This window comes from Sparus aurata, chromosome 1 (genome assembly GCF_900880675.1).
Source record: "Sparus aurata chromosome 1, fSpaAur1.1, whole genome shotgun sequence".
NCBI classification, from domain to species: domain Eukaryota; kingdom Metazoa; phylum Chordata; class Actinopteri; order Spariformes; family Sparidae; genus Sparus; species Sparus aurata.
The window spans coordinates 11,747,606-11,769,581 of record NC_044187.1 but is presented as its reverse complement, the minus strand read 5'-3'; the positions used below and the strand labels follow the sequence as shown (position 1 = coordinate 11,769,581).

Sequence of the window (21,976 nt, the reverse complement as noted above, 5' to 3'; positions counted from 1 at the left end):
AATCACAATCACTTTGCCTCAGTGGGCTTTACAATCTGTACCGTGAACAACATCCTCTGTCCTTAGACCCTCGATTCGAGTGAGGAAAAACTTCACATGTTGATGGAAAAAAAAACTTTTAACAGGGTAAAAAAAAAACGATGGAAGAAACCTCGTGGCAATTCTTTTTTTGTGTGTCAATCCACTAGTTGTTTATCTATTTATTTTATCTTTATGATCTGGTGGTGTTACTGGTTGTAGATTATCACTGTGTTTTGTCTTTGTCAGCTCGTGCTCCTCCTCCTGCCCTTCTCCACCTGTCTCCTGTCACAGCGAGCTGTCAGCTCAGCTCAGAGTTTCGTAGGTGTTACAGAAGAGTCTTCCTTTTCTAAGCATTGTATTTGAATGAATTTGAAGTCCACCCAGGGATTTACAGATTAAGATTTGCTCTAAAGCAAATGAGCATGTGCAGTTGTGTATGTATCTGTTCCTGTGCCTGGTAACCTGTGTCTTTGTTGGATTTTCCTAATCCTAATTTTTTTCCTGGTGCACTGTGTTGTTTTTGTTAATGCCGTTGCTATGCAACAGACTCTGCCCTACGGCAACAGATGATGTTGATGTGAATACATGAGAGACCGCTGGTTGTTTTCCATAAAGCTAAAGTTAGCACCGGATGCAGACAGGCCACCAGTATATGTTTGAAATGAACCCAGAAAGAAGTGAACAGACCATTATTAGACAAACAGCAAGAACTGATTTTAGTTGAACTTCTTTATTAGACAAAGTTACTTTTAATGTTTTGTCCAACTGATGCAAGAGCATTATAGAAACAACGCACCACAGAATATACTATTTTAAAGTTACTTCATTTTTAGGGGCGCGAGCACTGACCAGTGCAAGGACCTATTGGAATCGTTAGGATGGTTAAACCTCAAGCCCCTAAACTACAGCGCTGCAACAACATCAAGCTCATCTAGCGAATACAACCATCTTCATACAATCACTGCTTCACTGAGTTTAAAACGAACATCAGACGCACATGGGAATGTTGGCAGGGATCTTGTGAGAGTTGGGGTCTGGGATCCATGATAATACTTCAATACCATGTTATCATGGATCCCACTCTTCTTGTGACCTACAGTCCCCCATTAATTTGTAATGAAAATGAATACAAATAAATTTGATAGAATACATTAAAATTTCCTTCATTTATATTTTAAATCACTTTTTGAGTCATGTGACACCACTAACAAACAAACCTTTGTTATATCTAATATAACTAGAGTTTCATTAACCAGTGGTGCACATGTATGTGCGGGCAACAACATTAAATCACAAATAACATGAAAACAAATCAAAAAATGAAAAGAAAAGATCCCTGGACGTGGCTGGCAAACAGACAGACTAGAGAGACCTGCCAATAAAATCTTTCTCCACGCTGCATCTTTGTTCAGGATATCCTTGTAGTATAGGAGTCTGTAACATTTGCACATTTTACATTTGCATTTTCATTTCACTGAACTGCTGTTCAAATTTAGCGTAAAGCATTTCTTGTCTTCCAGAGCACATGGAGCTGAAAGAAAACACAGCATCAGTCAGGGCGGTGGGGGGATGAGGGAAGAGATGAAGAAAAACATATCCGTCACAGTGAAGTATCTGTACTCAGGCTGAGCGGATGTGACGGCGTGAATCATCACGTCGATGACCAGGTCGGGGGTTCTTGAATCCCATCCTGTGTGATGACGTGAAGTACTCATTGGCTAGCTCGATGTTTTGTCAGTTCCTTGTCTAATTTCTCCCAAATGTGAAAACCTGTTTTTATCTTCAGACTTCACATTTAGTCAGTATCATCCTCAGACCTCAAAAACTTTCGCCGACGTCATACCTGATGAACGTGACGGCGCGGTCCATTTCAATGCGTCCCCATAAAGCAGGAAGTCCTTATAACTTCAACATACAATTTCCCATCTACACCAAATTGCTCACACATTGGGTTTCGCCCTCAATACGTCTATTCATTAATACTGTGTCATATCCATAGGGCCACCCACTGGACACAGGAAGTCACACAAACATCATCCAATTTACATGAGATTTACTGCTTGTTATCTACACATCATACACTACAACATGACATGCGAGTAACAGGTGAGCAGAGATGTAGGTGCGCACCCTCCGATGGCGTCACAGCCCGCCGTGCGTGGAGCGAGAGCTCCATTCACCGCTGCTTGCAGCTTTAATCGAATCTTGTAATCTTTCTTCGTGGTCCGCTACATGAGAACTTCTTCAGAATGAAAATGATACCAAGCTGTGTAACAGAAGCTAAGCTGTGGATGTCTCTGATCTTCATACACCCCACAGCCTGACTTCAAAGCCCTTCAAAAGCAGGAAAAAATAGGATTTGCCATTTCCCTCATTGTGAGCCCCTTTGACTGGGTACCCCTCGTCGTTTGAGCCGTCGCACCCCTTAATTTCCCCTAATTTCAGATTGTCCATGACAACATGCATGACTACCTCTGTATAATCCTGTCCTATGTTGTTTTTGTTGCTCTTGTAGCTCCATGGCCGTTGCCGCCCCTACCCGCTCCCCCTGGGAGGTAACCTTCAAAGGCTCTGCTCAGCACGATGGATGACCAGCTGAGTGATGGAGATGGACAGAATCAAAGGACGTGCTCCCTTCATTGTGACCAGATGAAGGGACACCTTCCTTCCTCCAGCAGTGAGGGGACGTACGCTGCAGCATTTTGATGTTCTTCAGAGTGACAAAAACCAAAATAGTTCTCTGGGGATCATTTTGAAAAAGAGTAAACACTGCTCAGACATATTCATATTGTGTTCTCTGTCAGCTCGTATGCTGACTGCTCGTCCCTGTGATGCTTGTTATGAGTTGTCCATCCACAACCAATGAGCCAGAGAGCTGCAGCAGCGAGGGAAGCAGCTGCACCACTTCCTCCATCACCACCTCTGACCCGTCCTCTATGTCCGGGCACACTCACGCCACGGTACCCTCCCTCAGTGACGCCCCAGACACCTCTCAGCATGAAGCTCCCCCACCGCCTCCCCTGCCGCCGCCACCTCCAGGGGCACCCCCGCCCCCTCCACCCCCGGCGACCACATCCACCAGCCACAACGCAAGGAAGAAGCGCCGCGTCCGCAGCTTCTTTTGGAAGCCGATACCGGAGGAGAAGGTACGGGGGAAGCCCAACATCTGGACGCTGGCGGTGCGGCAGCAGCAGTATCAGATCGATGTTCGCTCCGTGGAGGAGCTGTTTGGACAGCAAGAGGAGGTGCTGACAGGCATGCGTGGGTCGACACCGGTCACTGGAACCTCAGCTCGCATCTCCAGGACGCGCTCCTTCAAGGAGAGCAGCAAGGACGAGGTGAGTGGCTGTCATGAGTCTGTTGTAACGCTGACACCAGCAACACCATGGCTTACTTGTGTTCACAGCAAAGAGTGTCGAAACAGTGATTGTAAATAAATCCCCTTAAGATTAAAGTGGCCCTTTCTCTAAGAAGTCTTTATATTCAATGTGCAGGGCTTACCACTACAACTCCCTTCAACAACAGTACTTATTATGTAACCTTTACTTACTCACGGCGTCTCAGCGATTACATTTACGTGCACAAAATAAACTGTTTCTGTTCCACGTGCAGCTGTTTACATGGCTGGTGAAGTGATATTTGTTGATATCAGAATATTTCTAAGTGTTTTAAAGTAGGTGACCAAAAATGTGGGCCTCCTCTTTCTTGCTTGATCTCTTCCCCAACCTTACAAACTGTCGGCTGGGCAAAGCACAGAGCTGACTGTAAACGGGCACGAGGCTGTGTGTCACACTCTGCCATATTTAGACTTATATTTGAATAATAGTGTGCATGTATCGTAGTTATTAAGATCAAGATCTCTCTTCTGTGGAAGACACACAAAGCACACAGCCAGTCACAAAACAGTATCATAGACAATCACATCTAAGATTCACATCTGATCTTGTGCCTATTTATCTTGCTGTTTATATTTTACTATTTTTATCTTTTTTGTACTTGTTTATATTTGATATTTATTTGTCAATATAATAGCTGCAGTCTATGTTTCGTTGTTTTTGAAACAGTAACAATAAACATCTATTCTACTCTATCTTTGACATACATCGCTTTAAAGCTCAAAATACAAAGTTCACATGTATCCAATATGAGGAGATGTCCCAAGTTCAGGATTTACTCGTGGGGTAAAATGATTCATCCAGTTCTGAGATCTGATCTGCTTAACAGTTACACTGAATTTGAGAAGATGAAGACATACTGAGGCGTGCTAGTTACCCTTGTTGTTGCTGCTGGATTGCTTTTTTCATTGAGTAAACAGTGATGAGTGTAATATTTATCTCCTATAATGAAATGCAGGGCACAACTGCGAACTAAATCAATTTGTTGTGAGGCGGAATGAGCAGCCTGTCGAACACAGACGTGACTCAACAACCTTCGATTTACTTTCGACAAACAAGATTTTAAAGAGTTCTCTTGTTTGTGTTCTGTGTGGACAATTTTATTGAGATTTTTAATTGCTGAGGGAAGTATGTGTTTTTTCAGATTGAGGATTTATATATAAATCCTTTGGCATGTTATTATGTAATGATAACAGGCATCAGGCCAAAAACTCACAGAGTCTCAGTCAAGACTTTGGCCTGAATCTTACTTGATGAGGATCTATCAGCTGGAACGCTCTCAGATTTGTTATTACAAATATTATAGTGGCTATATTCTGTTTGCTGTCATTAAAACGCTCAGATTCAGAAAAAAATTCCAAGTCCTGATGCCTGCGAACTCTTCACATTCACTTCCATTGTGTCGCACATGTTACCTGAGGTCCTGAACACACATCACAATACTCCTGTACATAACTCTACCCTGCTCCCACTGTATTAAGATACCCCTGCAGGGACGCGTTAGGTAACGGTGCTCAGTTACAGCTTTTCTTTGAGTGCAAAAAAATGATTTGCGTTCGAAAACAGAACAAAAACATGTTTGCGTCATGAAGGACTCCTGGAAGGTAACATGTGAACTGTAAATCAATACCTGCGTGAGGCGCAGGGAGACTCCTCAGTGTCCCCACAATGAACTGACTGCTGCTGCTCAAACCTCAAAGTGTCAGCAAGGAACAGTTGTGACTAAAAACTCCTTTGGGAGTTTAAAATAATGCACACAGGAACATACTGTATCTCTGGTTGATGCTCTTTGTGTGTCTTTGAAACATATTGTTCCAAATGTTACGTTAGTGTTATTGTCATTGTCATGGTCGTGGTGTTTCATACATAATTAGGGCTCCAAACAGTTTTTAGCCTCAGTTAATGGATTATTTATTGATTGTTTAGTATATTATATTTAAAATGCAAATACAAAGAAATACAAATGTTCATTACAATTTCTCAGAGCCTGAGGTGACATCCTCACTCAGCTTTTTTCTTTTTTCCAAAGATTTTTCAAGGGATGGTTCACCCAAAAATCTAAAATGGATATTTTTTCTCTTACCTGTAGTGCTAATTATTCATCTAGATTGTTTTGTTGTGAGTTACAGAGTTTAGGAGATAAGACCAACTTTCAAGATATATTCAAGTCTATAAAATGTAAAAAGAGCCCAGAGTGACATCTTCTTTTGTCCAACCAACCCTCTTAAAACCCAAAGACTTCATTCACTGTAATAAATAATAGAGAAAAGCACCAAATAGTTAAATTTAAGAAGCTTGAAACAGCAAATGTTTGACATTTTTGCTTGAAAATTGCTACTGTATAGCTACTACTACAGCTACTGTATATCAGGCTACGGCTACGTATGTTACCTGGGAATTAAATAAACATCTGGTACTTGCCAAATATAAGGTGAATGTTGTCTGTGCTGGGTAAAAATCACTATATTTATTTACTTAAATAAATAAGAGAGAAAAGCACCAAATAGTTAAATTTAAGAAGCTTGAAACAGCACGTTTGACATTTTTGCTTGAAAATTGACTGAAACATTCATAGATTATCAAAAAAGTTACTGAGTTTTGGAGATAACATCCATAGAGATGTCTGCCTTCTCTTGAAATGTACTGGAACTACATGTCACTTGGCTTGGATTACTAAAAGAGACAAAAAATTTATACTTTTGAAAAAACTCAACAGCAATGTCTCCTACCAGAATTCATTTACAGACTCCAGTAATGCATCTACACACGGACGTAAGGCTCATGCTCGTGACTGTGCGGGATGTAAACGTTAATGGCATCTGTTAATGGCATGCAGCTGAGCTAGCTTGCTTATTTAGCTGAGTTAGAGTAGAAGCATGCTGCCGTGTGTGCGGTGATACAGTTCCCGTCTATAGTTTGGTAGAAAAAATAATAATTCCTTCATCTCCAAAACTTGGCAGCTCACACTTAAACAATCTAACTTGATAAATAGCCGTACAAGTAATGGGAATATATGTATTTTTTATATAAATGTATTATTTAAATAGTTTAAAAGCAGTAATGAGGTCTGAGCTGAGGGAGCTTTTTTAAAAATGTACGTACTGTACAGTCACCTGTGAAAGGAAGCATGTGCACGCTGTTGTTAATGAGGGAGGTGTGTGAACCGAAGTGAGGCCCGGTGGAATTTCAGTGTCCCATAGGGTGACAACGGGTGGTGGTCGGGGTGGTGTCGGTAACTCAAGCAACAACAAGGAGAAGGGAGGGGTGTGGGTACATTCTGTGTGTGTGTGTGTGTGTGTGTGTGTGTGTGTGTGTGTTTCATTGTGTGTTTAACCACTACTACGATTAATACATGTAATCACTTGTCGCGCCTCTCGTTTGTTTTCAGATCAGCATCCTCGACTCGAAGAGAGGAATGAATGTGGGCATTTTCCTGAAGCAGTTCAAGAAGTAAGTCGTCCGCCTGCTTCACGACCTGATGGGTAGCAACTTCTTTAAAGCTCAGTGGGAAACAAAACACCTTAATATGTCTCAGTACACATCTCTGGTGCTGCTCGGCTCGAGTCTCCGGAGTCAAATATGACTTGTTATTGCGTCCTTCTGTGTTTTATATGATGATGATGGTGGAGAGTGCTTTCTAAAGAACACTTAGCAAAGGTTCATGTCTTTAAACTGCATGTCAGCCGATGACCACAGCACACAGTTTTCTCTTTAGCTGACAAACATATGGGAAAACGATAACTGATCCCAAGCTAATCTGCGACTCAGGAGAGATGAAATAAAACTGATAACACCTAATAGAAAATATGACACTTGATAATCCACAGCTGTAGATGAAGCAGGATATTTCAGCGGTTCAAACTGCCCAGAGATATGAGACTTATCGCTGATGTTATCTTGAAAACATTCTCAGTTTCAGTTTGTGTTTCAGCGCCTGACCGAGGAAGTAAAAACCTTAATAACTGAGGAAGATTAGGGTCGAAATCTGTGTCGGTTTCTCTAAGAGGCCTTCTGAGCTCTCCATTGTTTATAATTCATTGGTTCGGGAAATCTAGAGGCGTGTTCTCTGGACTGGACTCAGCGTTGTGTTACATAAGTCGTCTGGAGCAGCAGAGTACAGAAAGTGTGTTAGGTGTCTGTTTTGCATGACGGTGTATTTGCATGGCTCCCCTCTGTATTTTAATGACATTTGACTGTGAGCTATACTGTACGCAGTCAGGACCGAGTTTGAGCAGTGACTTCATCACAGTTAGTGTTTACTTTTGTGCTTGGGCCTTTTTTATTTGACTTCAAATCTAACATGTACACACCCTCTGTCATGAGTGTCATCCTCTGTCCTCTCCTGCATGTGTTTACAAACGCTTTAGTTCAGTTTTCAAAACATGATATCAGAGTGCAGACTTTTCATGCAGCTATAGGTGTCATTCACACTGGGATCACTCGAGGCATGTCCGCATCATTTTTAAAAAATAAATACCTGTGACCTTTTTTCCTTCTGTTATTATCTACTCTGACTTTTTACTGATCCATGCTGAATACCATTCAAAAAGTGTCTGTCTTCATCTGAGCCCTTATTTCCCCACTGATTTACAACAGAAGGTTAAACCTTTACGTGCAGCAATCCATATATTTAGGATCTTGAATAACACAGAGCAACTCAGGGCGGCAACCAACTTTCAAAATAAATTGTAGTCTATAAAATGTAAAAAGAGCCCAGAGTGACATCTTCTTTTGTCCAACCAACCCTCAATAACCCAAAGACTTCATTCACTGTAGTAAATAATAGAGAAAAGCACCAAATAGTTCAATTTAAGAAGCTTGAAATAGCAAATGTTTGACATTTTTGCTTGAAAATTGCTACTGTATAGCTACTACTACAGCTACTGTATATCAGGCTACGGCTACGTATGTTACCTGAGAATTAAATAAACATCTGTTACTTGCCAAATATAAGGTGAATGTTGTCTGTGCTGGGTAAAAATCACTATATTTATTTACTAAAATAAATGAGAGAGAAAAGCACCAAATAGTTAAATTTAAGAAGCTTGAAACAGCACGTTTGACATTTTTGCGTGAAAATTGACTGAAACATTAAAATATTATCAAAATAGTTTGCTTTTAATATTCTTGTGACTGAGTAATCGATTAAAACACTAATCATAATATCAGCTGTACATATAATTTGATCTAATACAAACGCTGGCCTCAGGATTTAGATAAACGTGTCTCTGATACAGTCAGTGAATAAAGTAAAAGCGTGAAGGAGATGTTCATTACAAAGTTACATAATATTTTGAGGTGTCATCATATTATAAGGCGTCAGCTTATTGAATATCGTCCTTGAACGTTTGTTAACAGTCATCTCTTATCTCAGTGATGTAACTGGGAATTGTGTTGCAGCACTAGACATCAGTTTGTTAATGAGAAGTAATGAGTCATGATGGAGAAAACATGGTGCTCGGCTGAAGAGGATGTTTGTCCTTTTCACTTATCTCGTCATTGTCCGTATTTTTAGTTTGCTTTTCCGGTTAATGAAGTCAGATCCAACAGGGACGTCTGACTAGCAGCTGGTTTTACTGCATTTGTAAACACAGGGGAGCGATGCATTAAGAGAGAGCACCTGTGCCATCCGTCATCAATCTTAATTGAAATATTACTCTTTGTCTTCCAGGTCCAACCGCTCCATTGTGGAAGACATACGACGAGGAGAGGGAAAGATTTATGGAGCAGAGCTGCTCAAAGACCTGCTGAAGCTCCTGCCTGACACAGAGGAGGTCTGTGTTTGTGAATGTCTGTGTGGCTCTAACTCAAACTGATGATAAAAGACAGCGAAGTGAATGGAGATAGAAGACAATACAGACTGCTGAGCTTCCTCTTTCTCTTATTCTCGCAACAGATCAAGAAACTTCAGTCGTTTAAAGGAGACCCAGACAAGCTGACACTGGTCGATTCCTTTATGTACCTCCTGATCCAGGTGCCTCGGTAAGGAGATTTCTGTAGAGTTCACAGTGAAGTTTCAGCCAAAGGGAAAAGTGAAGTCACATGTTTGACAGTCGTTCTGATGATAAATTTGCATTTTGTGGAGACTTTACAACAACATCGTGCCGCCTTCCTCATTCACGTATTCATATAAAAGTGTGTTTGTATGTTTTTTTGGTCTGTTTGTTTTTGGATAGGTCAGTAAAAATATGAAGGCTAGTGTTTGGCAAGAGACATGTAATTATTTCATGCAGTTTGAATTGCACCATGAGGTACAAATATGATGTTTGTGCATTTAAAAGTCAAATGTTTAACTTCAGAAACGTTTTGGATCGTCATAAAACAAATGAAATAAAAGACATTGAAAGGACGTGATTAGAAACACCCAACACGCCCTCGCCCTCATGTACAGAGGCTGTGCACTCACCTCCATCACATATTCTGTATCATCATGTCACTGAGAATAAAACTAGGAAAGCCCCAACAGAACATATAAAAGAAGTCTGTCTTATCAAAACCTGCAGGATGAGCTTCTCCACATGAGATTCAGCGCATTAAAACCTTTCTCCTTCATTTCTGACAGGTTCGAGGTTCGGATCGAGGCCATCGTCCTCCGCGAAGAGTTCTTCCCTTCCTGTGCTGTAATGAGCCGCGAGATCGATGTCATCCGCGTCGCCACTAAAGGTAATAACACACGGGCTCCTGTACCTACACACACACACACACACAGTCACATGTGCTCAGACAGGTGACCCAGATATTTGAGCTGTCAGCGGTGCCGAACACAAAGTAGGAATGTGTCACCTGAGATAGAGTGATGTGGGGACAGAGTGGAAAGACAAGGCTGTGACATCTTTTCAATGTTTTAAGTGTTGTAATTGTGATTTTTTTTATTCATACTTTTTATTTATAAACTTTTGACACTTAAATATGATATCATAGGTACAAAAGGCCCAATTCATATGGACAACATTCACTTATACCAGAGTAATAATTTGACATGATATCTTTACTTTTACTCAAGTATAGCGTTGGATACTTTTAACAATACTATTTGAATATCAGAAGTACAAGTAAAGGTAAATTAAACATATATTTACATAATGGTAAAGTATCAAAAAAGAATGTAGTGGAGTAAAAGTACAATATTTGCCTCCTAAATGTAGTGGAGTGGAAGTGTAAAGTAGCATAAAATTGAAATACAAAAGGAAAGTACACGTACCTCAAAATGAGTTCAGTACTTCAGTAAATTACATTACATCACTAACATGCTCACAGTCAAAATGCTGACATGCAAACAGCAGATGTTTCTTATGTTTACCACTTAAATTCAGCATGCTAACATAATTCACATGTAGACATGTAGTACAGCTAAGGCTGTTGGGAATGCCATTCATTTTGCAGGCACTTGGCAAACCAAAGTTTTGGGCTTCATTGTCGCACCAGAGTTGTTGAAATAAATCCTAAAGGGGACGTGAATATCTGTATGAAATTTCATGGCAATCCATCCGGTTTTTGCAGCCATCACTTGAGCCTGTGTCATTTCAGCTGAGTCACACTCTCCTCTCTGTGCTTTATTGGTTTTTCTTCACCTCTCTTCACCCTCTTCTACAGGACCGTGACCTTTTCACTGCATTGCAGAGCCATCAGTTAAACACTGCATGGGACAAATTGAGTAGAACTTTTAATGACACCGTTTTAATGAAAAAACTTTCAACAGCACGGGACGTTTACCCTCACTGCTCCTGAAGGAGACATGGTCAGAATGTAAAAATACATTTCAGTCAACTTCCTGTGAATTTAGAGCAATTGGCATTATAGCTGCTGATAGTTGCATGGCTGTGGAGGAAAATGAGAGTAAAGTAATGCGTGGATGGCTTCGTCTAACTGAGTTCATATTGATTTCACCTTATAGAGCTGATGAGCTGCGAGGAGCTTCATGCCATTCTGCATCTGGTGCTGCAGGCCGGAAACATCATGAACGCTGTAAGTCCAACAGTAATGTTCCCTTAATGCATTAATACCACTCTCCTGTGCTTCTGGCTTAGAAGATTGTGCTTACTTCATTATTTGTAAAAGCTACTACAAGGAAACTTTCCTCCACCTACCAAGTTAAAGTTTATAACTTACTCAACTCGAATATGTTGAAATCCAACAGGCTTTAAGAAAAACAATATGTTTCTGTGTGTTTCTCAGGGCGGCTATGCCGGCAACGCTGTGGGGTTCAAGCTGTCGTCCCTCCTCTCATTGGCCGACACCAAGGCCAACAAGCCGGGGATGAACCTGCTGCACTTTGTCGCCATGGTTAGTAGAAGAGCTTCAGTTATACAATACAACGTATTTACAATAAAATGAAGTCTTATGTAATACAATACAATGCAGCAGAGTGCAGCTTCAGAAATAACAGTGGAGTTAACACTTCTCTGACACAAGAGCATGATGATGATGGTGAAAAGCTTAACAGGTGACTGTTGTTTGTTGTTTACTTGTTGGGCTACATGAAGTCAGACCTCTACTTTATACAATCTTTATAAGATCATGTAACATTCTGTTGAAGGCATTTATTTTTTATATTTTCTGTCACCTGTAAAGAAGATAATACTTTTTCTCAATGTGCACTGAATCGATGAATATACTGAACTAAAGTGGAGTGCTATGTAAACTCTTTCTGAGACATTGCTGAGGTACGTGTATGATATAACTAGACACAGATTTAATCCTATTAATAATTTATATTAGAAACTCTGTGATTTCTCTCAGATTACTGCAGTCAAATCACACTAAACTTCAAATGTGTGAAACAAAATGTACAGACATGCTGTATTTCAGTCCAACGTGCATTAAGAGACAATCTTCTGTCAGCCACAGAGACTTTATTTTAAATCTTTCACAGTCTTTCAGTGGTGTTTGAATAAACAGTGTCCAAACACTGAGACTACAGGAGGGCAGGTGGACAGCAGATGGTGACAGGAAACAGAAAAAGAGCCAAGAGGGGCTGGCCAAGCACTTATATAACAAAATAAAGAGCTGCGCTTTCCACGGCAGTGATGCCACTTGATCGTGCGAAGTACACAAACATTAAGATTTAAATTGTACGATGTGTCTCTTCACACAGGAGGCAAAGAAAAAAGACGAGAAGCTGCTCAGGTTTCCGGAGAAACTTCAGGATGTCCAAAGTGCATCCAGGTAATCTGCTCCTGACATTTTTAGACAACATTGTAAACATGGTTATACGACATTTTCCACCAAAGGTTGTTTATTCCCAGAGCTTAAAGGGGATCTATGAAACAATGTGTACTCATCAATCATTTGACAAATTAGTCATTATTATAGGATGAATGTTTTGTGTTTTATTCTGTAAATGACCAAAAGTGTAACTGATGGTTTGACATTTTTGTCATCTGCTGAATTGACACCTTCATCGAGCCTCATTATTCAGGCTGACATCTGACTTAAGTGCAGCACTTTGAGAGTTGCAGTGTGATGCTGGTGGTTGTCAGGCTCTGTCAGCTTCCCAAGGTCATTTCTGTGTGGAGTCAGTACAGCTCCTGCACCACAGAGCCTCCCTCCCTCCCTCCTGCATACATTTCCTCACAGCGGGTCCGTCTTCACCCTTAACCGATGACAGTCTGACACTGCGTTCAGCGAAGTGTCACGCTCTGCAGTGTTACGAGGACAGTTTGCATTCGGTAAAGTGTTCACTATGTATGCATGAAAAAATGTCTCTAAGCACATTTTCTTGCTGCTGTACTGTTTTCATGTAGAATCTCAGTGGAAAACATCGAGATGGAGTTTTCCTCCTTATATGTTCGAATTAAAACTCTGGAGGAGAAGGTTCAAGGAGACCAGGAGCTGCTGCAGCAGCTGGAGCCTTTTCTGCAGGTGACGCAGCCGCCGTTATGTAATACATCATATACACAGACATACAGAAAGTTGGATCCAGGCCAGTGTACATTTCTGGAACTGCTGACTCAAGTGCTACAGATGATTACACCCATAAAAGTGTGTAACATTATATATATTGAAACTGTGTGTCTGATGTCTCAGAGTTCAGCTCGGACGCTTCAGGACCTGAAGAGACGCAGGCTGGATCTGCGTAAGGAGGGGAACACTCTCATCGATTTCTTTTGTGAAGACAAGGACACCTTCAAACTGGACGAGTGCTTCCGCATCTTTCAGGACTTCTGCAACAAGTTCAACAAAGCTGTCAAGGTTGGTTTGAATGAAAGGTTTTGGGTCTCGTGCCTGTGGGTAAACATAGTTTTGTACTTACTAAGAAGATTGTTGAGATCTGGGAACACCTCAACGTTTGACTGGATGTGTTTAACAGAAACAAATAAATATTGACTAATACCTGTTCACACTTATATTTGTTAATGATTAGTAAAACGTATCATGACATTTTTTCCCACCGTTTCCCCTCAGACTGTCATTATTGTTGCCATTGTTAGACAACTTCACTGATCCTGAGAACAAAGCTCTACAAAGCACTCAGCTGTATTATTCTACACAGCAGACTAAAACGATCCACTAAAATAGGAGAGTGGATTGTGCATGCTCCATTACTTTGGTGAATACAGTGATAACAACCAACTACTTAAATCAGACCTATCTTGAAATAACTGATGAATCATTCAATAAGATGACTGAGTTTGAATGCTGATAGGATTCTTCAAATGTGAATTTTCTCGAGTCTGATTTGATATTGCCTATATTTATTTGTATCTCTCTCTCCCCACCTCCCTCTAAACATTTCTCCATTTTGCTTTATCTCTCAGGACAACACAGACCGCGAGCTGAAGGAAGCAGCCCGGCAGCGTCGTCTGAGAGAGCTGGAAGAGAAGCGCTTTGCTTGGTCGGGTGCAGATCAGAGCAGTGTGTTTGGTCGGAGCAGTAGTGAGAACGACGTGGAGATGCTCACCAAGGAAGGCCTGCTGGACTTCTTCCAGCAGAGGTCTCAGAGTCCACACAGCCCCCTGGGACGCTCTGCCAGCGCCCGCCGCCACCGTCACACCATGACCTCCATAGCAGACCGAGAACTCCAAGGATACCTGGAGCTCTTCGGAGGCACTGGGAATCCCACAGACTACTCCAAGTTTAACAGTCTACCTCGGTCGGGCCGCGCCGTGCAGCGGAGGATGACACCCTGGATTTTAGCGCAGGACGACAATCGTGAGCTGGGCTGTGACAGACAAGTGACGTCTCCACACGCAGAAACTGAGCCCATCAGCCCTCTGGCCAGGTTTTCCTCCTCTGGGCTGAACGACAACGATCCATACAACAACAACAACATTTACTCATCAGTGTCAGAGGGCAGCGCACTGCCTCGCTCCTTTTGTGTCTTTCAGAAGCCGACACATCTTCCCAACCCGACAGCCACCAGCCACATGAATGTCAGTGTGGAGAAGCACACTTTAGTTCCAGGTCCTCAAGCTTTTGACCTACCGAGTCCAAACAACAACAGTAATCATTTGCACTTTGTCAACCAGGGGGATGTCGTGGTGACTGATTTAGAGAGGGAGAGACGTTCTCCTGTGAGGCCGGACGATCTCCTACAGGGTAAAGTTTTAGAAAGAGGAGCAGGGAAGCTAGATCTTCCAATACAGGCTGCTGTCTCTCCTGATAGAGAGAAAGAAGAAGAGGACAACAGTACAATTTCATCAACAACCTGTGATACACCCCTCCCATTAGACACCTCTGTATCCAATAAGAAACCAATGTTTTATATAGTAGACTGCACAGAAACAGACTGCTCTGTCGCTTTGGATTACTCTGAGGTTGAAAGCTCGTCTCTAAGCAAAGAGGGACTCTTCAGAGCGGCCGACGGCGGCAAAGATCAGGAGAGCCAGCAAGATCAGAGCTCTCTGTCCTCTAATATGGATTCCTTGTCCCCCAACGACCAGTCCGTTTCAACAAATGAGCTTTCAGCGCCAAAATCAGTCGACGCAGCATCCATGACTCCGCCTGCCACCGCAGAGGAGTGGGACACAGAGAGCTGTGACACGGCTGAGGGGAAGCAAGGTGCACAGGAGAAAGATCCGCAGAGAAGCAGCAGAAAGCCAGCCCACACAAAGAGCAAAGCTAACAAAGCGCCCAAACCCAGCGGAGGTCGCGGCGTGCGAATGCTGACCAGCAGCGAGAGCCAGGGCATGCGGAAAGTCGTGCCCATTAGCAAGCTGACAAGGACGGGTAGCAGCAAGAGAGCAGAGGTGCTCGACAGTGGAGAGTCACGTCGGCCTCTTCGAGATCAGAGCACTCCAGCGAGAGGAAGGACTGAGAGGGCGGCAAGACCTCTCCGACACTCCAGTCTGCCACCGGACGAGTCAAAAGCCCAGAGGGGAAGCGGCCTCACAAGCGGCGTTTCAAGATGGGCGCGTGATTCAACCCAGAAAAAAGCTTCCATCCACAAGCCGAGCGCCAAACCCGTGAGGAACATCCCCAAACCTGCACCTGAGGAGAAGATGTGCCGCTCCACCATGAGAGCCCTGGCTCAAGCTCAGGCTCAAGCTCAAGCTCAAGCTCAAGCTCAGACTCCTGCTGCAGCTTCCTCTGAGAACAGCAGCTCTCACACAGTCAGCGTAAAGAACACCTCTGGTGTCCCCAGCTTCGCCCGCAACACCGTAGCTTCAACTTCCAGGACCAAGAAGGAGCTGGCTCCGCCATCTGTCCCCTCGACGCCGTCTCGCAGCCCCTTACTTCGGGGTCGACAAACCTCGGTGAAGCAGAACCGGTTGTCGCCCTCGGTTCAGACTAGCGAGGAGCGGCCACACGGGACAAACCTGCGACGGGTGCAGAGTGTGAAAGCAGCCAGTCGCAGCGCCTACCGCAGCGAGACTCCGCCGCCACCTCAGACGCCACCTCCGACACGCGAGGATATCCGTAAGACTAATAGCTTTTCCGAGAAGTCCAGAGACATGGTGACGCCCAGCAGGAGCGCTAAACCGAGCTGGAAATGAAACAGACCTAGTGTAGAAACTTTCTCCTTGAGTTTGATGTAAATTGACTTCCACTCCTCATATCATGCAAAAGACAAAATCAAGCTGTCTGACTAAGGATCCTCCAGTAGCTGACTCTGTATCAGGTTTATGAATTGCAAAGAGCAAGATGCAATGAACTGCCCAAGTGTTCCTCAAAAAAAAAAAAAAAAGCTTCACAACTTCCTTTATTTTCTGGGGCGGGCATTAACTCAACTGACAAATGGCAAATTGGTGTTTCTACACATGAGCCTCTTTGCCTGCTTAGCTGTCCGTGTCCTGTATCTGCTCGTGACTGTGATGATGTTGACGTTGATCACTACTGACTGTACGATGCTGCTAATGAGCTCTGACAATTTGAGACCCGGTTTCAGTGTCTTTTTCATTCAGGTCAGGTTACAAGATTTGTTGTACCTTTTAACTCGCTGCTGTTACTTTTTTTAGTTTTGTTGCACCCTCCTGTAGAGACTCACTCCGTTTGCTTTTTCCTTTGCTTGATACCTCAGAACGATCGCAGTGGCCTTGTACCAGCAGAAAATGTAGAATATGTTCATTCGGCTCTGCATGATGAAGATGTAGTCAAAACCTGATACATTGGCTCAAACTGCAATGTCACTTCTTACAGATTCCTGGTATCGATATAATACTACAATATATAGAGTCACAGATTATAAGCCAGTGTATACCGACTGTGGTACTCGTTGTACCTCGTGTATGTTTGTGTCAGTAGTTTGTAAATGTATTAGAACTCCTCCGCAACGTCGTGGAGTAGACGTGCACGTAGGAAACGTTTCCTGTATACCGTAGGCTAATAACACGATCAATGCTAACGCTTCGAGAGGAAAGCATCGAAACGACACTGACATGATCATCAGTCATGTGATTATTTTGACGGTCTGGTCTAATTTTTTTCTACTGTGAATGGAGTCGTGTCATGTTTCCTCCAGGCCTGCACCTTTTTCCTGACGAGGTTCGGTTACGAACAATAACTGGTCATGATTCAGCCTGGCTCCAGTTTGTGCCTCCCCGTGTGCTGACAGAGCGAAACATCTTATATTCTGAGAAATAGATACCAGGAGGTTGTTGAACAAAACGCACTGATGTTTTGAAGGTATTCCCAGAATCCTCAGACTTTTCTAATCATGTGGAGGAAAAGATATTCAGTTTTTGATTTAAGATATCACAGTGGGGTCCAAAAATCTACGATCAAATTGATAATCTTTAATATTGTCACATAAACCTGGAAATAATAGGTATAGTAAGTAAGAAGAAGTGGCTGGACTGACTCTTTCTGAGGGGCATTGAACTCTGAAACCCTGTACAGAAACTGGATCAGTTGTATCCAGACAGGATTAGACGAAGTGACCTTAAGATGATCAAAACATCAAATTTAGTTACCAGAGAGATAGAAAAGAAAATTTCACATTGCAGGTGAGGAATTTGAAAATGCTAATCTTTATCAAAAGAAGAAAGCTTGAGGTGGGCGAAGAAATAACAGAATTTCAGCTCTTAACACGCTCAGATCATGCTGGGAGAGGGTTTTGTCATTAAAGCAGAAGGGGGATAAACCAAATACTTTTACTAAAATATTCGGAAATGTATGCCCGTTTTGGAAAGATTAATGTTTTGGCGCAAATTTTTAATCATATATCACCATTTGTCAAAACACAGGACCGTTGTGACATAGAAAAAGATTAAGGACAAGGTCTCCAGCTACCTGGGTGACAGATTTGTTTGCAACCTGGTCAAAGATTTATAAATCTGGTTTATCTTGTAGTCGTAGTTTAACACAAGACTGGCAAAATATCAGATAAATGAAGAACAGCACGCAAATTAACTGCCTTGTTTTATCAGTTCTGATTGTGTTCTTCAACAAAATGTTTAATCATAAAAATGTTACAACAATTTTGAACTTAATTAAACATTGATATTAAAAACCTTTTATTTATTTACTCTGAAGGACCTGTTGCTGCCCACCTGCAGTGCCTTCACTGGCCACCAGGGGGCGACACTCTGGAATCACGGGTTCAGTATATTGAATGTTTTTCCTTCAGTCGATGAGGAGAGTCTGGAAATACCTTTTAGAAAAAAAGTGTTTTTGAAATTATTATCACTATTGTTATTGTATGTAAACGGTTGCTCTGTGACTTGAATATAATGGAGGCACATGAGAGGCGCAGACTGGAGCTCATTAAGTCCTGTTGGCCATTTCACACCACTTGCCTTTCAAACTGCTTTGTGCCATTGCCTTGATGGCAACAACACTCACAACAGTGCATTGCCTTAAAGCTTAATGTAGCCGATCTCATCACCAGTAGAAACTCGATCGTGGGAGGAGAGTAGAAACTTTACCTTCATTCCGTCGTCTCACCAAACTGCTGGTTAGTGATTCACTTTGTACATAATGTAAAGACATAGTATTTTTCTGACTATCAATATGTTTACATTGCATTAAAACATGAAGGGTGAAAAGAGTGAAGAATGTGAGCACAGATATTTTTTAAAAATGGTCCAAACATCCATGACTTTGTGTTGACATGCTGCGGGTGTCTTCCGCTTCCTTGTGATGCAAATGAAGTCAGTGAACTGATGACACAAAAGGCCCAGTGTGACGAGCCGCCGTGTGTGTGGCCTGCTTGAAGCCTAAATTTAGAATTTCATGGGATTTAATGGAGGACTGCAGCAGGTGAGGAGTAATTCTCCTGGTTAATCATTGAGGTCCAGAGCCATCCTGAAGCCCAAGTAAATGCATTCACTGTCAAAACCCCCAAAAATATTCAGTTTAAATAGAAAAAAAAAGAAGAATTCTTGCAGGTTTTCGAAGCACATTGAGCAACTATAACCAGAGATGTTTTGTAATTGTTGCATGAAAAATAACGTAACTACTTGATTGTCAAATTGTGCTCGTGGATGAATTAATTCAGCTCCAAAGTAAAAACTCATGTGGCAAACTTGTGACAGCTCATGAAATTTTACTTCCAGTCAGCCTGAAATAAAGACATATAATATTATACGATATTATTCAATGCAGTTTATTGTCCATTTACACTGAAATTCATTTTGCATCCTTAGCCAGTTAAATTCAAGATGTATACATGAAGGTTCAACATACAGTTATTCACATGACACATGCTCCTAGAGATACAAATCAGTAAAATATATCATGCAATATCCTCCAATTCAGATCTTAGATTTTGGACGGACTGATGTATAAAAGAACTCTTTGGCCTGTTTTGTTTAAATGGAGGGACTCTACATCTTTATATTCTCTAAACATTTAATTTGGGTGTGAAAATTCACCTTTAAAACAGTGGTTTAACACGACTGAGAGCTCTGAGTTGAGTCACGATTGTCAAACAGTAAGAGTGATGATCAAAAAAAATAATCACGCTTTTCAGCAGTTCATGATTTATAAACCTCATGAACAACAAATACAACTTTACAAATGCCATACATCAGATTGTTTGATCAAAACATTACAAAATTCCCTGAAGGTCTCGACAGAACGTGAAGAAGAGTTTGGACAGTGTGTTGCAGAGTAATCCACTGAAGGTAGCCACATGCTAACCAGCTAGCCCCTGCCTGTCCTGTCTGCTATAGCCCTCGAACTCCTAGTCCGGGTGACTAGTTGCACGGTGAACTAAACCAACTAAATCAACTACCTAATGGCAGCTACAGTCAGTGGATTCTCTGACATACTGCACCTTTAAACCTGAGAAAAACATTTAACTCGTCACTTTCTTCAGGGTGCAAAACTAACCTTTCTTCATCCACCAGCCAAGTGGCTCATGAATGTTTTTATTTTACCAGCCATTCAATAGATTACTGTTGTTTTTTGGCAAATCTCACAACACACTCATTTGCATATTTTACCAGCATTTGGTGGCTGCTTCTAATTTCATGTCCTGGGATCAGCTCTAACACAGAAAAATGTGTCTAGGTTTAATATCAGGATCAGCTTTTGTCTACATTTGGATTTTGGATCGGACACCAACTTTTCTTTTGCAACTTCATCAGCTGTGGAGAAGCTTTTCCTCCCGGCCTGGACAAAATATATATATACATTCAGTCCTCTGCTCTCAGTCTGCTCTCAGCCTCTCCTTCTTCTTTGTGTATCCCACAATGCCCCCTGCTGCCTCCTCTTTTACAGCCGCGAGCATCACAATGGCTGCCCTTTACATTACATGTGACCGGCCTACAGCAGTGGAGCTGCCGTGGAATTTGAATACTTTCCCCACAACTTCCTCCTTTTCTGGGTGGTTACCGTAGTAACAGTCCAAGCGTAAATTACCAGTACTCACTAAAAGGTCAATGCCGTGTGCAAACTCATTGTCGCATTGCAGAATGTTTTTTTGTCACATGTCTGCTCACAGTAAGCTACTTTTCATCAGTTAGAGTGAATCTTTTTGAATCACTACCTGCAGAATTTCTGATTCTCTTCGATGTGGCTCATTCTGGCGTTAATTCCCCCAATGATGTCTCATGTACACTGGAAAGGAATGACTAGTGTGTGTGTTGTTGTTGTTGTTGTTGTTTTCTTTAATAGGTGCTCCACTGCTCTGCTTGGTCTTTTACAATCTTACGTGTCACAATGAAAAAATGAAAAATAGACTGATTCACTCTGTCGAGCAAACGATCGACTCTGATCACACGGAGACCACAGAGCTGCACATTGTGACGCTGCCCTGCTGCGGTTTATATTTCTGATGATGACGTCTGAGAAATAAATAAAATCACATGTTGCTGTGTAAACTGAAACTGTGTCCTGTGTGTGTCTTTGAGAGAAAATGACAGATTATCTTCTGTGCAGCTTCTTATTCAATTCTATAGAAATCAATAAATAGGTAAAATAGAACAAACAATGAGATAAAATAGCAATAAAGAACAGAACGGTTATGTAGAGTCTTAAAAAAAAACACAATGGATGAAATTATTAATGCCTTAAAAATGGAGTTAGTGAACTGTTGTCCAGTCGATGTACAGTCCTTAAAAAAAGCACCTGATTGGTTGACAGGATGCTGTTACCAGTCCTGAACTTTGACTAATTTAATAATAATAATAATAATAATAATAATAATAATAATAAACTTCAGGCAGGCAGTATTACAGAATAAACACCCAACAGTCAAGCCAAACACGAAGAAGCCTCGTCTGGAAGAGGAAGGAAGAAAATGTAAAAACACAAGAAGTCACACACTTTCTGTATTCTTTAAACACATGAGTGTAAAAACTCTTGTTTCTGTTCCACCTCAGCATCTCAACCACTGGAGGGCGGCAGAGTATCTCATATGTCAGCAGTCCTGTGAGCGACGTCCATCTTTAGCCTGTCCACATGTTTCAACTTTTAGAAATGCAAAAGTTTATCCACTGCTTACGAAACAGTGTGCTGTATGTTGATCAGGAGGAATAAGAAACAACTTTTTAAACAATGTTTGTTTGTGAATGAATAGTGGTTAGCCACTTTAAATGACAAATAACGCTCTTTAAGATTTCTTTTGGTTCCTCTTTAGTGTCTTTGCAGGATATATTTGGTTAATCAATTGCAACGTCTCTTGATTTTTGAATTTTGAAAGAATCTTTTTTTTTTGTTTTTGAGATTTTTCTCAA

At 41.7% G+C, this 21,976-nt stretch overlaps 1 protein-coding gene across 1 annotated transcript in view; it reads left to right on the top strand.

The window, feature by feature from the left end:
* fhdc1 (FH2 domain containing 1) overlaps window positions 1–21,127 on the top strand; it is a 36,619-nt gene extending 15,492 nt beyond the window's left edge. The window contains exons 2-12 of the mRNA XM_030418308.1: window positions 2,537–3,359; window positions 6,805–6,866; window positions 9,088–9,190; window positions 9,313–9,398; window positions 9,979–10,079; window positions 11,311–11,381; window positions 11,592–11,699; window positions 12,511–12,581; window positions 13,160–13,277; window positions 13,443–13,607; window positions 14,174–21,127. Coding sequence (XP_030274168.1) covers window positions 2,853–3,359; window positions 6,805–6,866; window positions 9,088–9,190; window positions 9,313–9,398; window positions 9,979–10,079; window positions 11,311–11,381; window positions 11,592–11,699; window positions 12,511–12,581; window positions 13,160–13,277; window positions 13,443–13,607; window positions 14,174–16,351 — 3,570 coding nt within the window. The 5' untranslated portion in view covers window positions 2,537–2,852 and the 3' untranslated portion in view covers window positions 16,352–21,127. The remainder of the gene's footprint in view (window positions 1–2,536; window positions 3,360–6,804; window positions 6,867–9,087; window positions 9,191–9,312; window positions 9,399–9,978; window positions 10,080–11,310; window positions 11,382–11,591; window positions 11,700–12,510; window positions 12,582–13,159; window positions 13,278–13,442; window positions 13,608–14,173) is intronic.
* The last annotated feature ends 849 nt before the right edge of the window (window positions 21,128–21,976 follow it).